Consider the following 19161-nt stretch of genomic DNA (forward strand, 5'->3'; position numbering starts at 1 on the left):
TCTGAAATCTGGACGTCTCCCAACCCTCAATATTCTGGGTTGGTAATGATATCATAAAAGGCAGCCTACGTGCCCATTAGGCATTAACGCGCCCCCTGATTGGGGTATCTCCGTACCTGACCAAAACCCACGCGGCATGACTTTTAGATCTGAACCAGAATTTGCTTCCCTCTCCTAGATTTTGGCTTTCGATCTACACATTCGGCTGCTTAGTTTCTGGTCTACATTGCATAGCTAGGCTGAATACTGAGATATATAGTTAGTAGAATGGTGTGGTTTTCTGATTACAAGGACTATCATGCACATCATCTCATACAAGCCAAATCGCCTGCACACGAGGAAACTTCTTGCGTAAAACATGTTGAAGCTTTGTAGTAAGGAATGGACAGATCGATCCAGGCTTCCTCGAGAATCTTTCATGGCTCGGCGGCGAAATGCCGATCCTACAGGACAGAATAGAGTTCAGGCTAATGCCTCCTACTGACAGCCGGTCCACACCAACCGGGGCGCGGGTTTTCTATGTCCTGTGATTGGGCCATTTGAGCACCTGCCTGGCCTGAACTCTTCCCAGTAGCCAACCATGGAACGGGATTGATCGGAACGCTAATGCAGCCGACTGACAGCCCCACCTGAGCTTAAATTGGTCGCTCAATCGTGCCAAGCAAAGGGCAATCCGAATGGAGAGTTTGAATATTTTCAATCTGATTTGTCAACAGTCCAGCGTTGACTCAACAACCGCACGTTTAAACACCGAGGCACGACATGCAGTGTCACCACCGAGATCGTTGGCCGCCAGTACCTTCATTTTACTGTCGGCGCCGGCCGTAGACCTGGAAGACCAAGCTGGTTCGGTCGTTTTGAGTTGTTGGTCTAGGATCTGGATCAATTCTGCTTTATCTGCGCGAGTCGTGGTCGCGCACGACCCCAGATATCCATTCGGATTCGCTGTAGGCTTACTTTAAGATCAACCGTACCGCATTTACTATGGACATCGCGGGATCTAAAACACCATTTTCTTACTCTACCCAGTCTCTTTTCATTTCTTTTCATAAAGCGTCATATTTCCGGTACCAGAGGTCCTTCTCATTGCCCTGAGAGAGAACTATGATGCTTTGCTATTGTAAAATAACATATCAGAGCTTTGGGATATGTCGGCTATATGAGAGGTCGTGACCGCCACTCTTGAGGCGTCAGCTGCCCACAGAAGTAACGATTATAGATTAAATCATTGCGCCCTCCAAGGTGTTCGTGCGTTGTATAATGGGCGCTGAGGTTGTGGCAACGCGAGAAAATGCGCTGATACCCAGGAGCCCAGTAGACATGGGGTGTTTCTCCCGAATGACTTGCCAGATGACGATCGAGGGGCTTTCGACGTTCAAAACCGCTCTCGCAGTCTGGAAGACTGCATTTCAACTGGGGCAGCGGGATGCTAGTTGGTATGCCCTTGTGGCCCATGTGGAGGGATCCGGCATGCAGTCATTGAGACTGGGAGAGGAAACCGTGGCAGGACTCAGTAACAAGCGAATCGCGGCCAATATGATGTAAATCTCCAAGTAGCTCTAGGCAGGAAGAATACCGAACTCTGTGTAGCCGAGAAGGGGCACGCCCCAAAGAATTCGGCGCATATTCATAGTGGCCAGCTGATGACACCCGCAGAAGCATGTTGAATAGCTCTGAGTTAGTTGAGCATCCAAATTGACAGATCATGGGTCGGCATTTTATGATGACTCAAAGCTTGATCAGCTGAACAACTTGTGTGTCGACAAGGGTGGCCCTCGAATCCGCTCTAGAGAACGCTCTGGCCGGTCTGTTCGTCGAAGGCTGGGTGGCCTCCGCGGTCAGGCTACCGAGAATCTTGTGGGCCTCGTTCTCAAGCCTATCCTCCTCACTGCTGATGTAGGGAATAACGTTGTCGACAATGTCCAATCTGGAACACCGGGGTAGCCAGCACTGAAGTATCCTGCTCGCTGAATATGTCCACCTCCACGACATGGCCGAAGTTGGCCTGGAGGGCAGCAAAAGGAATTCCAACGCGAAAGACGGCCCAATCCCAGTTGCGCACCAGGAAGTCATTCTTCAGGCCGAAGTGCTTGCGCTGGTGAGGGATGAAATCCAAAGTTGGAAGTTGGCAGTGGGAACGACCAACGGCGCAATGGGGTCCTTGCAGTGGTTCCTAGCGTTGGAACAGATTGGAATATCTTTCTTGCTAAATGCGGTCACCATAGATAATCAGTATGACGCAGAAAATACATGATATCATGGGACCCTACCGGTCTCGCCGGCGATGTCGCTGTTCAATCAAGAGAAGACAAGGTCACAGTCCTTGAACTGCTCGGCACTGCACTCGCGCAGGACGATGTTGCTGAGCGTCTCCGACATGAGCAATGCCGCCACCGGACAGCATCCTTGTACTTCTTGCCATGGGAACGCTTTGAGGCACCAACAGCGTGGAGCTCCAGGAAGAGGTGATCAGACAGCAGCAGGATAAAGCGCTGGCCGACAGAGCTAGTGGCACCGAGCACATCTGAGGAACGTTACATTGGGGAGGGTCAAAGACATACCATATCACGCTTCTTGCGATATGAGGGAGTCCTAGGAAATGTCAGCCTTTTGCAAGTCAAGATACCTTTCTCAAATAAGCAACTGATAAGGTATTCAATCGCGAGTGGGACCACGGAGATCTTGTGAGTCAAGACTTCATCCAGTGCCCGCCAAGTGGACAAAGAACCGTTGAAACTCAATTGATTCACCGATTACCCTGCAGTGAAATGCCGCGCCCAAATTTTAAACATCCAGAAAGGACATAGTAGCTTTACTTACTACTTGACAGCGTTGTTGCAGACGAAATGACTGTGGCAAGCGCAATGTCGCATCGCGGCCAATCGTCTGCCACGCGCTGACCCATCACTTCTTTTTGGGCAGCGAAAGATATTTCGTTATTTGATTGCCTCTTACATTGCTTACATTCCTTGCCACAGGGCTTTTCTGGGGACTTCCCTTTCTGAATTGTTCTCATTCGGTGGATCATGTCTATTGATGACCGTATCTAGGGCCATGAGCTTATGTTACAGCCGCTTGATAGTATCCATGACGCTTTCCATCTCCAGCCCCAGCATTCCATTTGCAAGCTTCTCCTCCTGGACATAGTTTGCATGGAGGCCGGGCGTGTTACCAAAACACGTGGCCCGGACCAGTGCGAAAGCGCCGCTGAAATCGCCGGCCGTGAGCTTCTTGACAGCGGCACTAACCTGCTCATCCGTGGTGGTATCTTTGATAGTCCATTTAGCCCCAGTCACCTTCTCCAGAGCCGTGACAATTTCTCTCTGGGTTGTCTCCACAGAAGCGACATAGAGGTACTGGTTGCTAGTCTCCCATGGATTTTCGAGGACCGATACCACCGACTGGCCCAGCTGCTTTTCGTTGGTCAGAGTGAAGCTTTTGTCCCCGCCATCCCAGATCGTAGCTGTGCGATTGGGAATGTCGAATTCCAAGAAGCCATTGCGAAGGCCCTGGAGATGACATACTAATTAGAACAGGACGCAAACTCCATGGCATAGTAGATCACTTACCCAGTCGAACAATCCCGATGTGGCAATGCCAGTCCAGGACAAGCCCGAAGATTCCTTACTTTTCAGGTACTTGATCACGTCATTCTTCTGCCCAAATAGTGGCAGCAACTGCAGTACAGCCTCACTCTGGCTGTTGGCTGAGAACTCCGAGGGGATGAAACGCTGGACCCCAGCGGCGATTGCCGCATCCACTAGTGCCTTCTGTTCATTGAAAGCAGTAGCTCCCACTGCCGAGATCACGGCATCTTGTCCCTGAAAGGCAGCCTCCAGACCACTGACTGAGAAGTCGGTCTTGAGAACTGTGACGCCTTGAGGGAAGACTACCTCACTCTCCTTGCGGGAGATCACAGTTATGGTAAATTTGTTTGAGACAACCAGACTGTCAAGAATGATCTTGCCAATATTGCCGCTGGCCTGGAGAATTGTTAACTTACGCCGAATATGAAACTAGTAGATGTAGCCTAAAGGCTTCCTTACCCCGATAATTGCAACTTTCTTCAAGATAGTAGCCATTGTAAATGTTCGCTGGATAGTCGGTTTTGTCTGATGGTTTGATTCCTCTAGCTTCAAGGTTTCTGATGGATGTTCCACCTAGATAGGACCGAGTAGAAAGGCATATTTATATATTCAACTCGAATCATCATACTCGCCTTCCAAGGATGCGATTTCAAATGGATAATACCGACACCTACTTACGGTGGATCCTTGATGTGATGCGATTAGTAAAGCGGACATTTGACCGTTTTCCCGCCATAGCCAATCGGAGACTGAATGTGTCGGGAATAACAGCCCAACTGCACCAATCGTGTTGACCGCTGTTCTTTTGGGCTCCACTGTCGTGTAAGCTCTCCGAAGGTAATCCTGACGGTATGCTTAGAAATGCGGGATTTATTTCTAAACAACCGATTCTACCAGCCCGGTGCGAAGGTCTTTCGTCGTCTCTATTGCGAGGACAACTGCAATATGCAGAGGAAAATACAACCTGACGTGACCCGTCTTTCATCTACTGGTAAATCTTGCCTTGAGTGCCGACGCCGAAAGATCAAATGCGATAAAGCCCTTCCTTGCTCATACTGTGTTAAGGTCAAGGTTAGGTGCGCGTATCCACCGAGAAAAGGTGTATCCAGAAATGACAGTCAAGATCTACCCGACCAAGAGCTGGGTACTCGCGTGGAGACTATCGAGCGGACATTGATTTCATGCGAGGAAAGTTTGTCGCAAATCTGGCAGGTCGTTCAGACTACACGGCCACAGCCACCATATCTAAGTAGTAATAAGTCCAACCATCCGGCCACAAGCGATGTGCGCGAGCTTCAGGCGAGTCCAGCAAGACCATATCAGGGCAGACACCGAGACTTCGCATGTCGAGGGTATGCTGTGCATACTTCGCAATCTCTTCACCCCTCATCAACTACAACATTCTTTCTTTGGCAGACGTACTTAGAGAGAGTGCACCCAGTTCTCAAAATAATTCACGCACCATGTGTTCAACGTCAAATTATTGAGTTCCTCCAAGAGGTAATATCCGACAGCTCGCCAATTCACTGCTTGTTGTTTGCAATTTATTACACGGCTGTGGTGGCCCTAACTACCGAAGAATGCAAGAAAGCGCTCGGCTGTGACAGACCAACTTCACTACAAAGGTAAACCCAACCCGTGAAGCAGAAAGTGACGCTCAGCTGACCGAGCAAGGTATCGAAAGTCAATCGAGACGGCTCTTACCCAGGCAGACTACCAGAAATCAACAGACATAACCGTCCTACAAGCATTTACCCTCTATACTGTAGGATTCTGATTTCCTATCTAGCTAGAGAGTTCATAACTAATGGTCTTATGCAGGTTTGCGGCAGGTTTGATGCACAAGGACCAGACATCAAGAGTCTGACCAGGGTTGCCATTACAATAGCGTTTGAAAATGGACTGAACGATGAGAATTCAAACCCCAATATCGCACCATTCGAAGCCGAAATGCGACGTCGCCTTTGGTGGCAGATCTTCATCCTTGATGTCCGAATGGCAGAAGATGACAGGTCCGAGCCGCACATCTTGGAGTCACAGTTCCACAACAAATTTCCATCAAACGTTAGCGATGCAGATCTTAACCCTGATATGAGTTACATCCCCGAAAACCATCCCGCAAAGAGTGAGATGTTGTTCAGTCTGGTTAGGCTTGAAGTCAGCTATTTTACGCGACTGGTATCTTTCTCCGATCAATTTACCGGAAAGAATTCATACCCGACCATGTCGACCTCAGAAAAGTGCGAAGCGATTGATCGGTTTGAAGAGCGGATGGAGCGAGAATACCTTTCGCATTGCGACACATCTATTCCTCTAGATTTTGTCACTGCCGAGTCCAGTCGTTTGATCCTTGCCAAGCTTAGGCTCACTATGAGCAAGCCTCGAAATAGAGAAAGCCAACAAGTGCTCATTCAGGATAGCTTTCGTCAAAATTGCGTGGAGATTCTTGATCGATCTAAGGCAATGCGTCTCCATGAACGGGGCGGTCTCTGGCGTTGGCTGTTTCAGAGCTACATTGAATGGGATGTCTTGACGTATCTATTTATCAGCTTATCTCTTTCTCCGTTGGGGCACATGGCGGACGCGGCATTTGCGGCTGCTGAAGATATTTATCAATATTGGAACGGGAGGAGTGACTCTCGCGGATGTTCACGCTGGACTCGTATAAAAGAATTCCATGCTCAGACTTTAGTCGCAAGGGAGATGGCTCTAGTCAACCCTAGCTTGTTCGGCATATCATCAGATGGAACAGACCAGCTTGAAGATTGTGAATCGATGGCGATGGGAAGTCACGAATCGATTACATCAACCGCCACTCAGCCTGGAGTATCCGGTCCTATTATTTCATCAGAAATACGTGTCTCTCCACTAGTCGGACGACCAGAGTCGTCGATGGAGCCTGAACAACGTTTCGCTCAGATGCATGGACACCACAATACACAAATATCTGAAGAGACTTCGGATATTCCTAGCTCCGGTACAGCCTGTCAGTGGAGCACGACACTCTTTGAGAGGTATTTTGAAGTCCTTGACTCGGAGCAGGAAGGGGCTATATCATGGTTCTGAGTGTCGATGGTACATCGTTGACTACCATGGATAGCCTTGCATGGGCTCAATAAACTATTTGAAGTGTACTCTCAAGGAATTTTGGCTACCGGGATAATAAAATTGTCTATTCAGACATTCCTTGAGGTTCACTTTTGGGGCGCTTGTGATATCGGACCAAAAGTGTGACAGCCAAGGGTGACCTCGACACAGTTCGGGGGAAATTTTGGAGCTCTTCCTTGATTATCTACAACAAAAAGAGTAACCTTTGCACGAGCGGCTCGATTTCAGGTGTCTTTTGGCAACGTAATAATGGGTCCTGCCCTACAAGTGGACGGAAATTCAAGTGTCTCGTACATCGACCGAATGCCATCGCGCCCAGATTAATTGGCGATAAGACTCACATTGCGATCTTGTTAATCCAGATTGGACCAGAATACATCCTGATTGTGGTCGGCAACGACCCGGCCAAGCCGACCACGATCGGGAAATGACTGTCCAATGCCGAACAGACAGTCTGTAGGAGATAGTTTCCCACACCTCCGTAGGAAGTCCCAGGACCGCCAATCAATACAGCGCAGGAGAGTACCACAAAGTATAACTACTGCGAGACGTCAGGCCATGTGCTCGCGTAATGCTGGAAGAAACTGCGAGAGTAACATCCGCCCATGGAGCATGAGGGCTGAACGGGGTCCTTTCGGCTCATCATATCACACAATTCACAATATACCATCAAGCCAAACAGGCGGGGCCCGCCGACTTTACGCAAAGAGATAACAAGCAGAGGTTTTAAAAATATATATCATTTCTTGTCGCCCCAAGAATCAGATTTCATCCAAAAACTCCTGACATGCGAAGCGGCCAACCGTAGGAAAATTCAATGAAATTCCGATATGTTTGAAATATTTGTGAGTCAAGGGGCTTAGGATACGTCAAGCGAGCCTGGGCTTCTGGTCGTAATGAGATGCCTTCACCGGAGATACACGCACTATGGTCGTATAGCTCTGGGTATGTAGCAAAGAAAGCAGGATCAATTTTGTAGTTTGACACCCCAAGATCCATACCAAGGTGATTGAATACAGCCAAGGAATAGTCAGTGGATGAAAATAGAGTGGCCACGTCAGGTGCAGGAAGATTGACGTTGGCTGCCTTATTTGATCCCTTGTCGAAGGCCGATGGATCAATATTCTGAACAAGGTCTGTAACCCGAATGTGGGCTTTGATCATTGGTGCCCCTGCAATCAAGTCGGACATCCATGCCTCCACAACATAGCTACTGACAACATCGCAGAATATTTGGTCAATGCGGGGATTCGCCGCGTGAAATTGGATGAGTCGGTCCCTGATAGTGGGAAATGGTATCCAATCTATGACTCTTGGGTACTGATTTTGTAGTTGTGTTTGCAAAACAGTCGGCTGGTATTGTGAATGGATGGAGTTAAATGTTAAGGTGCAAGGGCAGACTTGCCAGGCCGTTAAGTTGACAATATGGTAAAATCGTGTTCGCGCATACCATCGCATAACGTCTGGGCGAGTCATACTATTGAAGAGAGCTAAAACCATAAGCACCTCCTGGTAAAAGCTGTGGCAGGGTCAGCATCAACCTCGACATTGAGCTTTGTATACGTAGATTGAAAGGCTCTTACTGATCAATGGTTGACTTGGAAAGTAAAACGGTAGGGTCTAATTTGCTCCTCATAAGGCTCTGAAGAACATGGATGTGGTCGGAGAATGGCGAATTTGACTCGGTCCATGCGCGACCAAGAATAAGGCTAGAATCTTCACTTCCAGCTAAACAATCTGCGTATGGGCCGGGGCCCATTTGGTACTCAAAAGACCAGATACTGGGGATTTGCTGAGCTAGGCTGTCGAAATTTGCCGCAATATTCAAAGCGGCATTGCAGTCGATGCTCGGCGATCGAGTGCGTATCTCCTGTTCGTGGTCCTCCGCATTTTGTGCCGCAGGTTGGGTCGATTTAGTTAGTGGAAGTTCCCTTCTGAATGGGGGTTTCGGAGCTATCGTGGGCCTTGAATTTGATACAAGTTCTTCGGTAGCAGTAGCAGAGGTGGCATGGCCCTGGTAGGAGTCGAAAGTGTTGGATTCGTCCCGGGAGGTATCGACGACAGCATTTGACACCGTTTCGGACAAGCCCTGCACTGTAACCACAAGTCGGGCAATCTTGGATTCCAATTCGATAAGACTGCGGCGTAGACGTCTATTTTCTTCCCGTAATGCTCTATTCGTCTCGTCATCTGGCCTGCCAGTCGCGTTGACATCATCTAGCAGCTGTCTTAGGCGATCCGCCTGTCTCCGACGGAACGTTTGTTGCGATAAGCGATTTCGGAGCCTCCTGATTGTTCATTAATAAATTATATACTAAAATGCATTCTTGACTGAGGAAAATACTTCTTGTTGAGGTCCTCTTTCGTCGTCGCATTTGCATTTTTGTTGACTGACGGGGATTTTTGACGGACCATAGTTAATTAATTGCAAAATGCAAGACATTAATTTGCTTGCACCCGGAAAACAACCGATTCAAGTAAGGAGAGGTGTTCCCAGATAGTGAAACAGACACCCTCGGCATTCATCAGCCATCAGCTGCAGAATAGGGAACGAGCTAGTATGCAGCCTGGGGTAGGGTGCAGTACACAGCGAATGAGGAAATCATGTAAGTTTCGAAGTTTAGACACAGACGTACAAATGAGGTTTAAAAAGCCCGAATATCTCCTCATCCGCTATTCCCGATCAGCGGGAATAGCGTCGGGAATAGCGTCGGAAATGCCTTTGAACGGGAATAGAAACCAATCGGAAACCCAAACACATTGTCTTGATGGAACTTATCGTATGTGAAAATTCCGGTAGGGAATACTGTCCAAGTCTGAAAACAAAACGAAATTGACTTAACTAACGTTAAAGCACACATGTTGATGCCCTGGGGTTCAGGCAGCGCCCCAGTTTCTAAGTTGACTATTCTCAGTTTCCAGACCTAGATGGTTTCTCTCTCTCAATCAGCTACGTTTCTCGAGATCTGCTCTTCTAGCTCTTTCAACGCGGCTATTTCCCATGTGCGTTGATTATACAGTCAGAGTACCGGTCTTGGAGATTAGATACTCCTCGATGGCAACATCCTTGCCTGCCTCCTTTCCATATCCAGATTGCTTGATTCCGCCAAATGGAGACTCTGCGCATGATGAATTTCCTGAGAAGGTTAGAGATCAATATTGTTTCCCACAAAGTAAAGAGTCCGAAGCATGGTGTCTTACCGGTATTCATGCCAATCATTCCTGCTTCGAGATTCTCAAGTAGCCTCCAGGTGCGGTTCACGTCCTGGGTAAAGAAGTAAGAGGCAAGGCCCATACTTGTGTCATTGGCCAGTTGAACAACTTCTTCTTCAGTCTCAAACTTATATAAGCCCAACAGTGGTCCAAACGTCTCCTCCTTGGTTGTCAACATATCTGACGACATGTTGGCAATAATAGTTGGCTCGAAGAAATAGCCGTTTTCGTATTCGGGAGATAGATTGTTTGGTCGCTTGCCACCACAAAGGATCTGGCCACCTTTGCTGATCGCATCTTGCACCTGTCTCTGGAGCTTTTCAACCCCTCTTCCTGTTGTGAGAGGCCCCATGGTGGTATTTGAAACCATGCCGTGTCCCACGGAAAGCTTCCGCGTTGCTTGAAGCAGCAATTCGGCGAACTTGTCGTATATACCACTTTGAACATAGACCCGATTTGCGTGTGTGCATGCCTGGCCAGCAGTTCGCCACTTGAGAATCATGAGGGCAGCAAGTGCCTGTTCCAAGTCTCCATCGTTGAAGACAATAAAGGGGCAGTTGCCTCCCAGCTCCATTGTCACTTTTTTCAGACCAACACTGCAGTTCCTCGCGACAATGCTACCCACTGCTGTGCTGCCAGTAAACGTAACCTTTCGAACTAATGGATGTTTGCAGAGGGCTTCTGCGACAGAAGGTGTATTGACATTATCGGTCGAGATAATGTTCAAGACACCAGGTGGTATCCCAGCACGGATCGCAAGATCAGCTAGAGCCATGGCGCTCAAAGGAGTCTCGGGAGATGGCTTCAGAATCATGGTGCAACCCGCTGCGAGGGCAGCAGCAACCTTGCGGATGGTCATAGCGATAGGGAAGTTCCAAGGGACGAGTGCGACGCTTACGCCGATGGGCTGTTTGATCACGAATGTGCGTCTATTACCGATAGAAGGCTGTGCAATGGAGCCGCGAATCCGTTCGGCTTCGCCGGCAAACCACCAAGCAAAGCCTAGTGCATAATCGACCTCTCCAAGGGCTTCAGTCAATGGTTTGCCAGTCTCATACACCACAATCTTAGCGATGTCGTCGCGAGCAGCTGTGATGAGCTCGTGCCACTTGAGCAAGATCTTGGCCCTTTCTCGAGGATTGACATGCTTGTACTTTTGGAAGGCAGCCTCAGATGTTGTGACATAGTCATCAACATCGTTAACATCGTTATTGGTGGGATTCGCAAAGACTTTTCGAGTACCAGGGTCTACCAATCCAATGACCCTGTCAGTCACAAAGACATTGACTTCGCTACTGGTTTGTGGTACTTACCTTCAACCTCGAACGTTTGACCAGATTTTGATTGAACCCATTGGCCATTCAAGAGCGATCTCTCATGGAGCAAGGTCGGATCGTTCAACTTTGGGAATTAGCCATTGAAATAATAAGCATCAAGGATAGGACCAACTAACCTCGATGGGTGCCATGATTGATCTTGCGTTGACCAACAGTGAGGAAAGGTTTCGACGTAGCTATCAGGTTGTAAATTGCCTCTCATGTAGAGAGGGAGGGATCAGGCTGATTTATATGTCATGCTGATTCCATTTACCCTCATGCCGCATACTAGTGCAACCTTTTGGATTACACATCCCATGAAGAAAGCTAGTTACCTACAACAGTCTGCTATTGGCTTGCTCTTTTCGAACTGTTGGCTGCCGGTCCTTCTCACCTAATCGCCTGCTTACCTCAATCCAAATCCATACCCACAACGGAAGGACAAATTCCGTTTGGCGAACACGCCAGAAATGGCATCCACTCTTGTCTGAGAAACATATGTAAAGCTACCTCTCAAATAATCGGTCGGTTATCCAACATGTCAGGAAAAGACCCACACAGTTGTCATCATTCGCGCAAATGGCCTGCAAAGATCCGATTGTACCATGGGACGATCTCGGGTGAGCTCCGAGGCCATAATTGCCCGATTACGTGGTTGTCATGATTATGCTCAACGTCTTCACTGTGACTTTGGACTATATCTCGGGTGTATTTAATAAAGCGATATGAGCATGTCACATAGTATTTGATACGTGAATTCTACACTTCCTGAAGTAACATTCATATTCGAACATCACCATGACCGGGGGCCGGAAAGAAGTCCATGTTGCCATAATAGGTGAGCGAGGCTAAATGTAAAAGTGATCGACGGTTTTGTTGACGGTGCCCTCTTTCATGACAGGCGTGGGAGGAGTTGGCAGTTGTGTTTTGCGGCAGCTGGCATTTTTGGCCAAGAACTGTCGGTCGGCCGAATTGAAACTGTGCTATATAGCAATGATCGATAAGGCCTTGTATACGGCCGATTATACAGGCTTGGACATCGATACCGCTCTTGAGGCCTTGGAATCTAACGGTCAGAGCCCGCCTACAATCTCCTTCATTGCCGACTATCTCTCACGGGCACCCGGCAGCACAATCCTAATAGACAACACCGCCGCCAACGTTATCGCCGAAGCCTACCCTTTATTTTTGAGTCAAGGAATAAACATCGCAACCCCCAACAAGAAACCATTTTCGGGAAGCTACCAGCTGTGGCAAAACATCCAAGATGCAGCCAAATCGGGGAAATCTCATGTATTCCATGAATCCTCTGTCGGGGCTGGGATGCCCATCATCTCGACCCTCAATGACTTCGTTCAAACAGGGGATCAGGTTACCCGGATTGAGGGAGTCTTTAGTGGAACAATGTCCTATCTATTCAATTCATTTTCTCCTCTTCAGGGGAAGAGCGCTCAATGGTCTGCAGAGGTGAAGAAGGCGAAGGAACTAGGCTTCACTGAACCAGACCCTCGAGATGATCTGAACGGACTTGATGTTGCGCGCAAATTGGTCATTCTTGCCCGAATCGTTGGCATCCCTGTTGAATCTACCTCCTCTTTCCCGGTGGAAAGCTTGATTCCGCAGGAACTGGCAAACGTCAAGGCTGCTGATGAGTTCCTCGATCAATTGCCCCAGTTCGATCATCGAATGGAGGCCATCAAAGCTGTCGCGGAGAAGAATAATCGGGTTGTGCGCTTTTCTGGCAGCATCGATGTTTCTACCAAAAAACTGAAAGTTGGAATGGAGATGTTTGATCGATCTCACCCAATCGCGCTCCTTAAGGGTAGCGATAATATTATCAGCTTCCATACGAAGCGATATGGAACAAAGCCCATTATTATTCAAGGCGCTGGTGCTGGCGGGGAGGTAACCGCTATGGGAATTACAGGCGATGTGCTGAAGATCTTGGCTCGGATTTGTTAATATCGAAGTGGGTTGAGTTAGAGCACACTTGGCAAACATTGATCGCCACGATCGTGACCAAATACTATAACATCTTTTTGAAATCAGAGATAAAAATGGTAATCGGGACCCAGAGTAGAAAGCGGAGGGAAAGAAAGCAATTTGGATGATCTATATATATTGAAAACTTGAACATCATGGGCAGTAGTCAGCAAAAGTTTGCCCCCCGCGGGCTATCTTCAACTTATTCTGGATAATGGAACGTATATGAATCTTCCTTGGACTTGTCGAAGCTGCTGCATGGAGAACTACTATCTGTGTCGGGCCACCAAGAAGAGACTTGGCTGCCAACTGGCGATGCGCTATGGCGATCAAGAGCTGAACATATATTCCAAATCACAAGGAGGTGACCAATTGAATACTAATTTTCACCCCTGGTAGGAATTGTGAGACCAGCTGCATACTCCTAGATGAAGTACTCCTTACCTGTTTGGGATCTTAAGGGAATGTAGAGCTGCAGTAAATGCAGGGAGGGTCAGTTCTCCGATCAATTACTCCACATCTTGTTAAAGTGTCCCTCCATGCGCGTTGGTCTTTTCGATTGGGTGCCCTGCGCAATTCCATGGTGTCGTTCATCTCAGGAATACGGGGGAATAAATAGATGCCGATAGTGGAAGGGAAGGGATACGCCACAACGTGCGCCGGAGAGAGAGAGCGCCATTTTCCACGAAAGCAGTGGATGAAGGCGCCACCAATCTAAAGCAATTTTATAAAACTCACAATGTTACTAAGAGATAATCCATCTCCGTAAGCCCTACAGGTGTAATGACACGCTGGCTGGTAACACCTTCAGTTTCATTTGCCGCCTAGGAATGTGGATTGATGTTGGGGGGACGGGGAAAGGTTACGAGGGGTACCTGGATAGAATACAATCTGGCAAGTCGGCATGCAGTAGTAATTAGTTTCCCAAGCGCCCTGGGCATGCGTATAGATCTGATTGGAGAGAAACATGCATGTAGTTACTTTGATCATTCTTCGCCTAATTCTTTCATGGCGATTTCTCAGCCACAACTTTGACTTACGAATTCACATTCTCCCTTTGTACCATACACCATAGCAAACGTCCACCCAATCTGACTTATAAGCGAAAAGTCTTTCTTTTTCTCACATAGTTGCGTGAACGTAATTAGCTAGTCACATTTCTACCCCCCGGCCTCATCGGAAATCCCTCTAATCTTCTAAACAACATTAAGAGCATATTCAATGTTGGCTCTCGGATATCGAACTGAGATCTGTACGCATCGGAACTACATAGGAGGCTTTAAGCAATGGCCGCGGAATAATTTATCCCACTATCCGAGCTCGAGACTTGATTTAAAAGTCAATTATCCTGGTATTGCCCTCGTCTAGCGCCACCAAAAATGCAATGGAATGCCACGACGGCAAGGTATGTTATGGCCTTCAGCCGCCTATAAATTATACGTTCTGACCCAAAAAGTAGATAAGTTTCAACACAATAGTTACTCGCTACTGAGACTCTATTGCTTTGTTGCTATCCAATCTTCGAAACATCTAATTCCTTGACTGGACATAATGGCCACAACTCTTCGAACTCTTCTTGTGGCGGTGGGCTTTGTCTTTTCGGCCGCCGTCGCGAGCCCCTCGATGCCGACGGGTGAGCCCGAAGCTCACCAAGTGGGAGACTGTAAATGACCCTTGAAATGCGAGTCTATCATCCATGAAATAATTTTACTGACCATCTGCAGGCACTGCTTGGTATTCACCTCAACTCAAAACTCCTCCTGAGACCTGCACCGACGTCGTCAATATGCACCCTGGGCTCGATTTGGCCACCTTCCTCAAATTGAACCCTACGATTCACCCTTACTGCGACAACATGCTGATAGGCCAGAAAGTCTGCGTTGGAGCTACTCAGCAGAATGACAGTCCAAAGCCGGCAGAACCCAGTCCAAAGTCACAGGAAACTGGTCCACAGCAGTGGGAAAGTAGTCCAAAGCAGTGGGAAACCAGTGCCACTCCGAAGCCGCAGGAAACTGGTCCCAAGCCACAGGAAACTGGTTCACAGCAGTGGGAAAGTAGTCCAAAGCAGTGGGAAACCAGTGCCGCTCCGAAGCCGCAGGAAACCAGCTCCAGCGCTTCTCATGGGTGGCATTGAGATCTGGTAGAATGCGCAAGGTCTCACTGGCGAGAGCCAGGTCTATCTATCAAGGATCCTTTCTTCGATGGCACTTCTAGTCACTTTGAGGGCCGCTTTTTACTACTTAGTTTCTTTATGTAATGTAATGAAAAATGAACTTCCTTGGCTCGAGATGATTTTAGCTTAATCGGTTGAGTAGTTACATACATATACGCTGAAACTAGACCTCGAAATGGTCCAATTCTTGTTCCAAGGTCTAGAACCTGGAGTCAACACCTGAGAACCTAAGCACGGGTTTGCGATATGTGTGGAATTATGCGCTATGGTGGAAGCGGCTGGTCTTTCCGCCTGAACGACGTGCCAAAGATCTTTGAAGAAGCTATCAGGCCAAGCTTGTACATCGGAATTCCCAGCAATTATAATGGAACCTCCACTGCTTTATACTAAGGCTGCATTCAGCAATATCGAGAGAAAAACAGAAACGGCGTCATATTCATATATTCATATAAGCATATACTCACATCTTAAGAACACGTGGCAGACATCTCCCTCCAATGTATACACCATTGGAGTTGTCTCAGAAAGACTAAGCAGTCTCAGTGTGGGAAACAACAACTCCGGCTTCCTTCTTCTCATCGCTATAAATGCGCTCCTGCTCACGGTCGTACTCCTCAGCAAACCTCCTTCCATAGAGACCAATCTTGTACCAGGGAAGATCGAACATCTTGTCGATAGTCTCGAGACTGCGACCGGCAGCCTCGGGCACAAAGAGCCAAACCCAAACACCGCCAACAACGGAAATGACACCAAAGAAGTAAAATGTTCCGTGAGGTCCAAGTCCATTCTCGAGTAGCATCTCAGGCAGGGCGCGGTTGACGGCGTACTGGCAGATAAAGTGCATGGCCATTGTGATGGACGAGCAGATACCACGGATGCGGAGTGGGAACAGCTCCGAGGACAGTAGGTACTGACCACTGTTCCATCCTAGTGCCCAACCGACACCAGAAATGTAGATAAATGCAATGGCGGCGGTCGAGGCACGGTTTTGCCCAGCGGTTGGCTCAAAGTCGTCGTTTTCGGCAATGGGGACGAGGTTAAGGAAGACGGCAATATAGAACATGGCAATGGTCTGGAGCACAATTCCGATAATAAGAGAGCGCTTACGGCCGGCCATATCGACCAGGAAGAGAGCGCAGATTATGGCGGCGACAAATTTGACGACACCGAAGACGACGGTCGAGAATAGAGACTGCTCTTGACCGGTGATACCGACGAGCTTGAACAGATCCGGGGCGTACACAGTAATGGCGGACCCACCAGACCAGCAAGCCATGTTCTGGGCGAGGTTGGTGAGGAACAGACGATAGGCGTTGCGTTTGATGCCAAGGATCTCCTTGAAGAGGCCCTTCCAGCCCATACCGCGGGTGGCCTCCATCTCCTCCTGGAAGGCAAAGTCCATCTCGGTGATCTCTTCAAGGACGTATGGGTGGGTGGCGGGTAGGCCACGGAGTTTGCAGAGAACCTCGAGAGCCTTCTCGCGCTTGCCCTGCTTGATGTAAAACCGGGGGGACTCCAGCTGGAAGAAGGTGAGGAGAAAGATGATGCCGGCGAACATGAGGTGCAGCGAAGTGGGGACAGCCTGTAGGGGAGAGGATGTTAGTCAGTCCAGTAAAGGATTGGAGTGGCCAGCACTTACCCAGCGGTTGAACGTGTCCGCCATGTGAATTGAAGTACCCCAGTTGGCAAAGTATGCAATCATGATACCACTGGGTTTGGCATTAGCATCTGAAAGTGAGACAAGAAGAAAGGAGAAGGGGAGTATGAACTGACAGGTACACAGCACCAGTAAACATACAAGTGCAGAGACCACGAATGGGAGCAGGTGATATTTCAGAAAGGTAGATGGGACCAACGACACAGGTCTGTCCAATACCAATACCAGCAATAAAGCGACCAGCGTAGACAGCAGCCATGCTGCCATTGTTTCCAATAAAGATGGCAATACCAAGCATCCAGAGGACACAGAGCTGACGAGTAGCCCAAACACGACCAATCCGATCACAAACGACGAAAGCACTGTCATTTAACTATAATTAGCAAAGGCTTTCGAGCGTGAAGACGAAGTCGATGGGTTTCAATAGTAAGACTTACAACAAAGCACCGGCGACACTGCCGAGCTGAACCATAGAGGAAATAGTACCCTTGACACTAGCGAGCTCTTCTTTTTCAAGGTCGTCGATACCGACAGACTGCTTGAAGGCGTGAGAGTTAAAGACACCCGTGATAAGACCCTCATCGACACCTCGGGCAGCACCCATGAGACCAAACGCGAAGACAGCGAACCATAGCTTCCAGTTGAGAGTCTCCTTGGGCAAACCGCCCGTGTTGAACTTGAAGACGTTGATGGCAGCACCACCCGCCATGATGAATGATGTTATCTGTTAATTCTAGACAGTCGTGACGAAAGTATAGACAGCTCAATCGTATAAAATGTGATGTGATAGACTTTCAAGGCTCGGTCAAAGAACAGTATCAGATGAAGACGACACGCTCGGCAGAGTTCTCCGAAGCTGGCGGCCGTGGAATAGGGAAGACTGTGATGGGGAGAAATGTTGCGCAGAGAGTGGGCATGCACGATCTCTTAAATCCCATTTTGCGCCAAGGAGGCTCATACGGGGGCCCATGGGGTAATAGACGTAAGGTTCATCAATCGAGGGCTGTCGGGTCGAATGTCCAGGGCCAAGGCTCGGCGCAGGCAAGCAAGCCTTAGGCTTGAGCATTGACTTTAGCTACGTCGTTCCTTAATTCTCCGATTTTCAGACAGGGACAAGTGAGCCCTTAGCTCAACGACATTTACATAAATAGAATTGTGAGATGAACGGCCCTTTTAATTTCAGTCCGGCACAAATTTACTACTAGCACACTATATAGCCCAAAGATATACTGACGGCCCAATGCGTCTTTTAGTTTTAAGTGAGATGTTCATGCAAGGGCCACATGGACGATGATCTTGCGGCTGCGTCTGATCCCAACAACGAAAATACCGATGAACGGACCAAATGTTCCAGAGCTGAGTCACACTAGCTGACATGGTTAATGGACTATGTCGCCGAAATTTGCAGATATATGCCTCACCCAGACCCGAAGGATTCCGACCCTTCTTGACATGGTCCTTTTACGGCCTTCTCCGCGGCGCCATTCGCCCCCAGAAACAGGGAAAGATAGAGTATAGCGTTCGGGCAGCGTTGATGTCAGCATAGCCCGTGCCAAGCACGGGATGTAAGATTAGGGCCCAATCAATGGCTTCACATTAAGGATGGCGCTCTCCAGGTTTCGCCCCCGCAAAAACGAAGACATTTCCTTGGCCATGCTAATATCTCTGTAAAGTCTATATGCCCCACACCTTAATTGTACTTTTGAGATTTCCTCATTTCCCCGTTGCCCTCCTCTGCTTCCCGAGACCAATAAATTTCGGCCAAACTGCGGAGAAATTGACGGTCTTGACACTGGCTGTCGTGTACAAAGTCGGCATCTAAAGCAAACAATGAATAGAAAAAGTTTTGAGCTTTGGTGAACCTTACTACAGTAGCTTGAAAGACTGCAGGTCTTCCAAATTAATAATAGAAAATTTACCGCCAGGTGCCAGGTGGTAAGGGGATGTCCCGTTTGGGAAGACCCGAGAAAACACCGGCGATGCCGTCAAATGACAAAGAAGGTAGCCGTGTGGACTCGGGATCCGGACTCTCTTGGCGCTGTGCCTCGGGGCTTGGCTTGTTTTAGTGTATCACCGATGGCCGGTCTATGTGACTCGGTCCAGAGAAGCGAGAGAAGTGTGTCC

At 48.5% G+C, this 19161-nt stretch overlaps 8 protein-coding genes across 8 annotated transcripts; 4 read left to right on the forward strand and 4 right to left on the reverse strand.

Moving 5' to 3' along the window:
• Window positions 1–1990: 1990 nt before the first annotated feature.
• Window positions 1991–2469, forward strand: N7446_007698 (uncharacterized protein; the record flags this gene model as incomplete). Its single annotated transcript, XM_058516443.1, has 2 exons — window positions 1991–2157; window positions 2244–2469. The coding sequence occupies 2 exons, from the start codon at window positions 1991–1993 to the stop codon at window positions 2467–2469; spliced, it is 393 nt and encodes a 130-aa protein (XP_058370089.1).
• Window positions 2470–3065: 596 nt separating this feature from the next.
• N7446_007699 (aromatic alcohol reductase) lies at window positions 3066–4082 on the reverse strand (the record flags this gene model as incomplete). Its single annotated transcript, XM_058516444.1, has 3 exons — window positions 3066–3509; window positions 3570–3983; window positions 4047–4082. 3 exons carry the CDS (start codon window positions 4080–4082, stop codon window positions 3066–3068), a joined length of 894 nt encoding a protein of 297 aa, XP_058370090.1.
• Window positions 4083–4484: 402 nt separating this feature from the next.
• N7446_007700 (transcription factor domain-containing protein) lies at window positions 4485–6653 on the forward strand (the record flags this gene model as incomplete). The annotated part of the gene is made up of 3 exons (XM_058516445.1): window positions 4485–5212; window positions 5262–5352; window positions 5409–6653. Coding segments are annotated over 3 exons (2064 nt in total), but the record flags the coding sequence as incomplete, so codon positions are not given.
• An 810-nt stretch (window positions 6654–7463) lies between these two features.
• Window positions 7464–9110, reverse strand: N7446_007701 (bZIP transcription factor; the record flags this gene model as incomplete). The annotated part of the gene is made up of 3 exons (XM_058516446.1): window positions 7464–7974; window positions 8279–8983; window positions 9040–9110. 3 exons carry the CDS (start codon window positions 9108–9110, stop codon window positions 7464–7466), a joined length of 1287 nt encoding a protein of 428 aa, XP_058370092.1.
• Window positions 9111–9707: 597 nt separating this feature from the next.
• N7446_007702 (NAD-dependent succinate-semialdehyde dehydrogenase) lies at window positions 9708–11376 on the reverse strand (the record flags this gene model as incomplete). Its single annotated transcript, XM_058516447.1, has 4 exons — window positions 9708–9832; window positions 9897–11156; window positions 11222–11309; window positions 11362–11376. The coding sequence occupies 4 exons, from the start codon at window positions 11374–11376 to the stop codon at window positions 9708–9710; spliced, it is 1488 nt and encodes a 495-aa protein (XP_058370093.1).
• An 841-nt stretch (window positions 11377–12217) lies between these two features.
• On the forward strand, window positions 12218–13186 carry N7446_007703 (uncharacterized protein; the record flags this gene model as incomplete). Its single annotated transcript, XM_058516448.1, has 1 exon — window positions 12218–13186. One exon carries the CDS (start codon window positions 12218–12220, stop codon window positions 13184–13186), a length of 969 nt encoding a protein of 322 aa, XP_058370094.1.
• Window positions 13187–14758: 1572 nt separating this feature from the next.
• Window positions 14759–15341, forward strand: N7446_007704 (uncharacterized protein; the record flags this gene model as incomplete). The annotated part of the gene is made up of 2 exons (XM_058516449.1): window positions 14759–14870; window positions 14932–15341. The coding sequence occupies 2 exons, from the start codon at window positions 14759–14761 to the stop codon at window positions 15339–15341; spliced, it is 522 nt and encodes a 173-aa protein (XP_058370095.1).
• A 568-nt stretch (window positions 15342–15909) lies between these two features.
• On the reverse strand, window positions 15910–17746 carry N7446_007705 (uncharacterized protein; the record flags this gene model as incomplete). Its single annotated transcript, XM_058516450.1, has 4 exons — window positions 15910–16962; window positions 17020–17089; window positions 17154–17399; window positions 17475–17746. 4 exons carry the CDS (start codon window positions 17744–17746, stop codon window positions 15910–15912), a joined length of 1641 nt encoding a protein of 546 aa, XP_058370096.1.
• Window positions 17747–19161: the final 1415 nt, after the last annotated feature.

The sequence above is a fragment of the Penicillium canescens genome (genome assembly GCF_028828765.1).
Source record: "Penicillium canescens strain IBT 15451 chromosome Unknown utg000005l_segment0_segment0, whole genome shotgun sequence".
Taxonomy (NCBI): domain Eukaryota; kingdom Fungi; phylum Ascomycota; class Eurotiomycetes; order Eurotiales; family Aspergillaceae; genus Penicillium; species Penicillium canescens.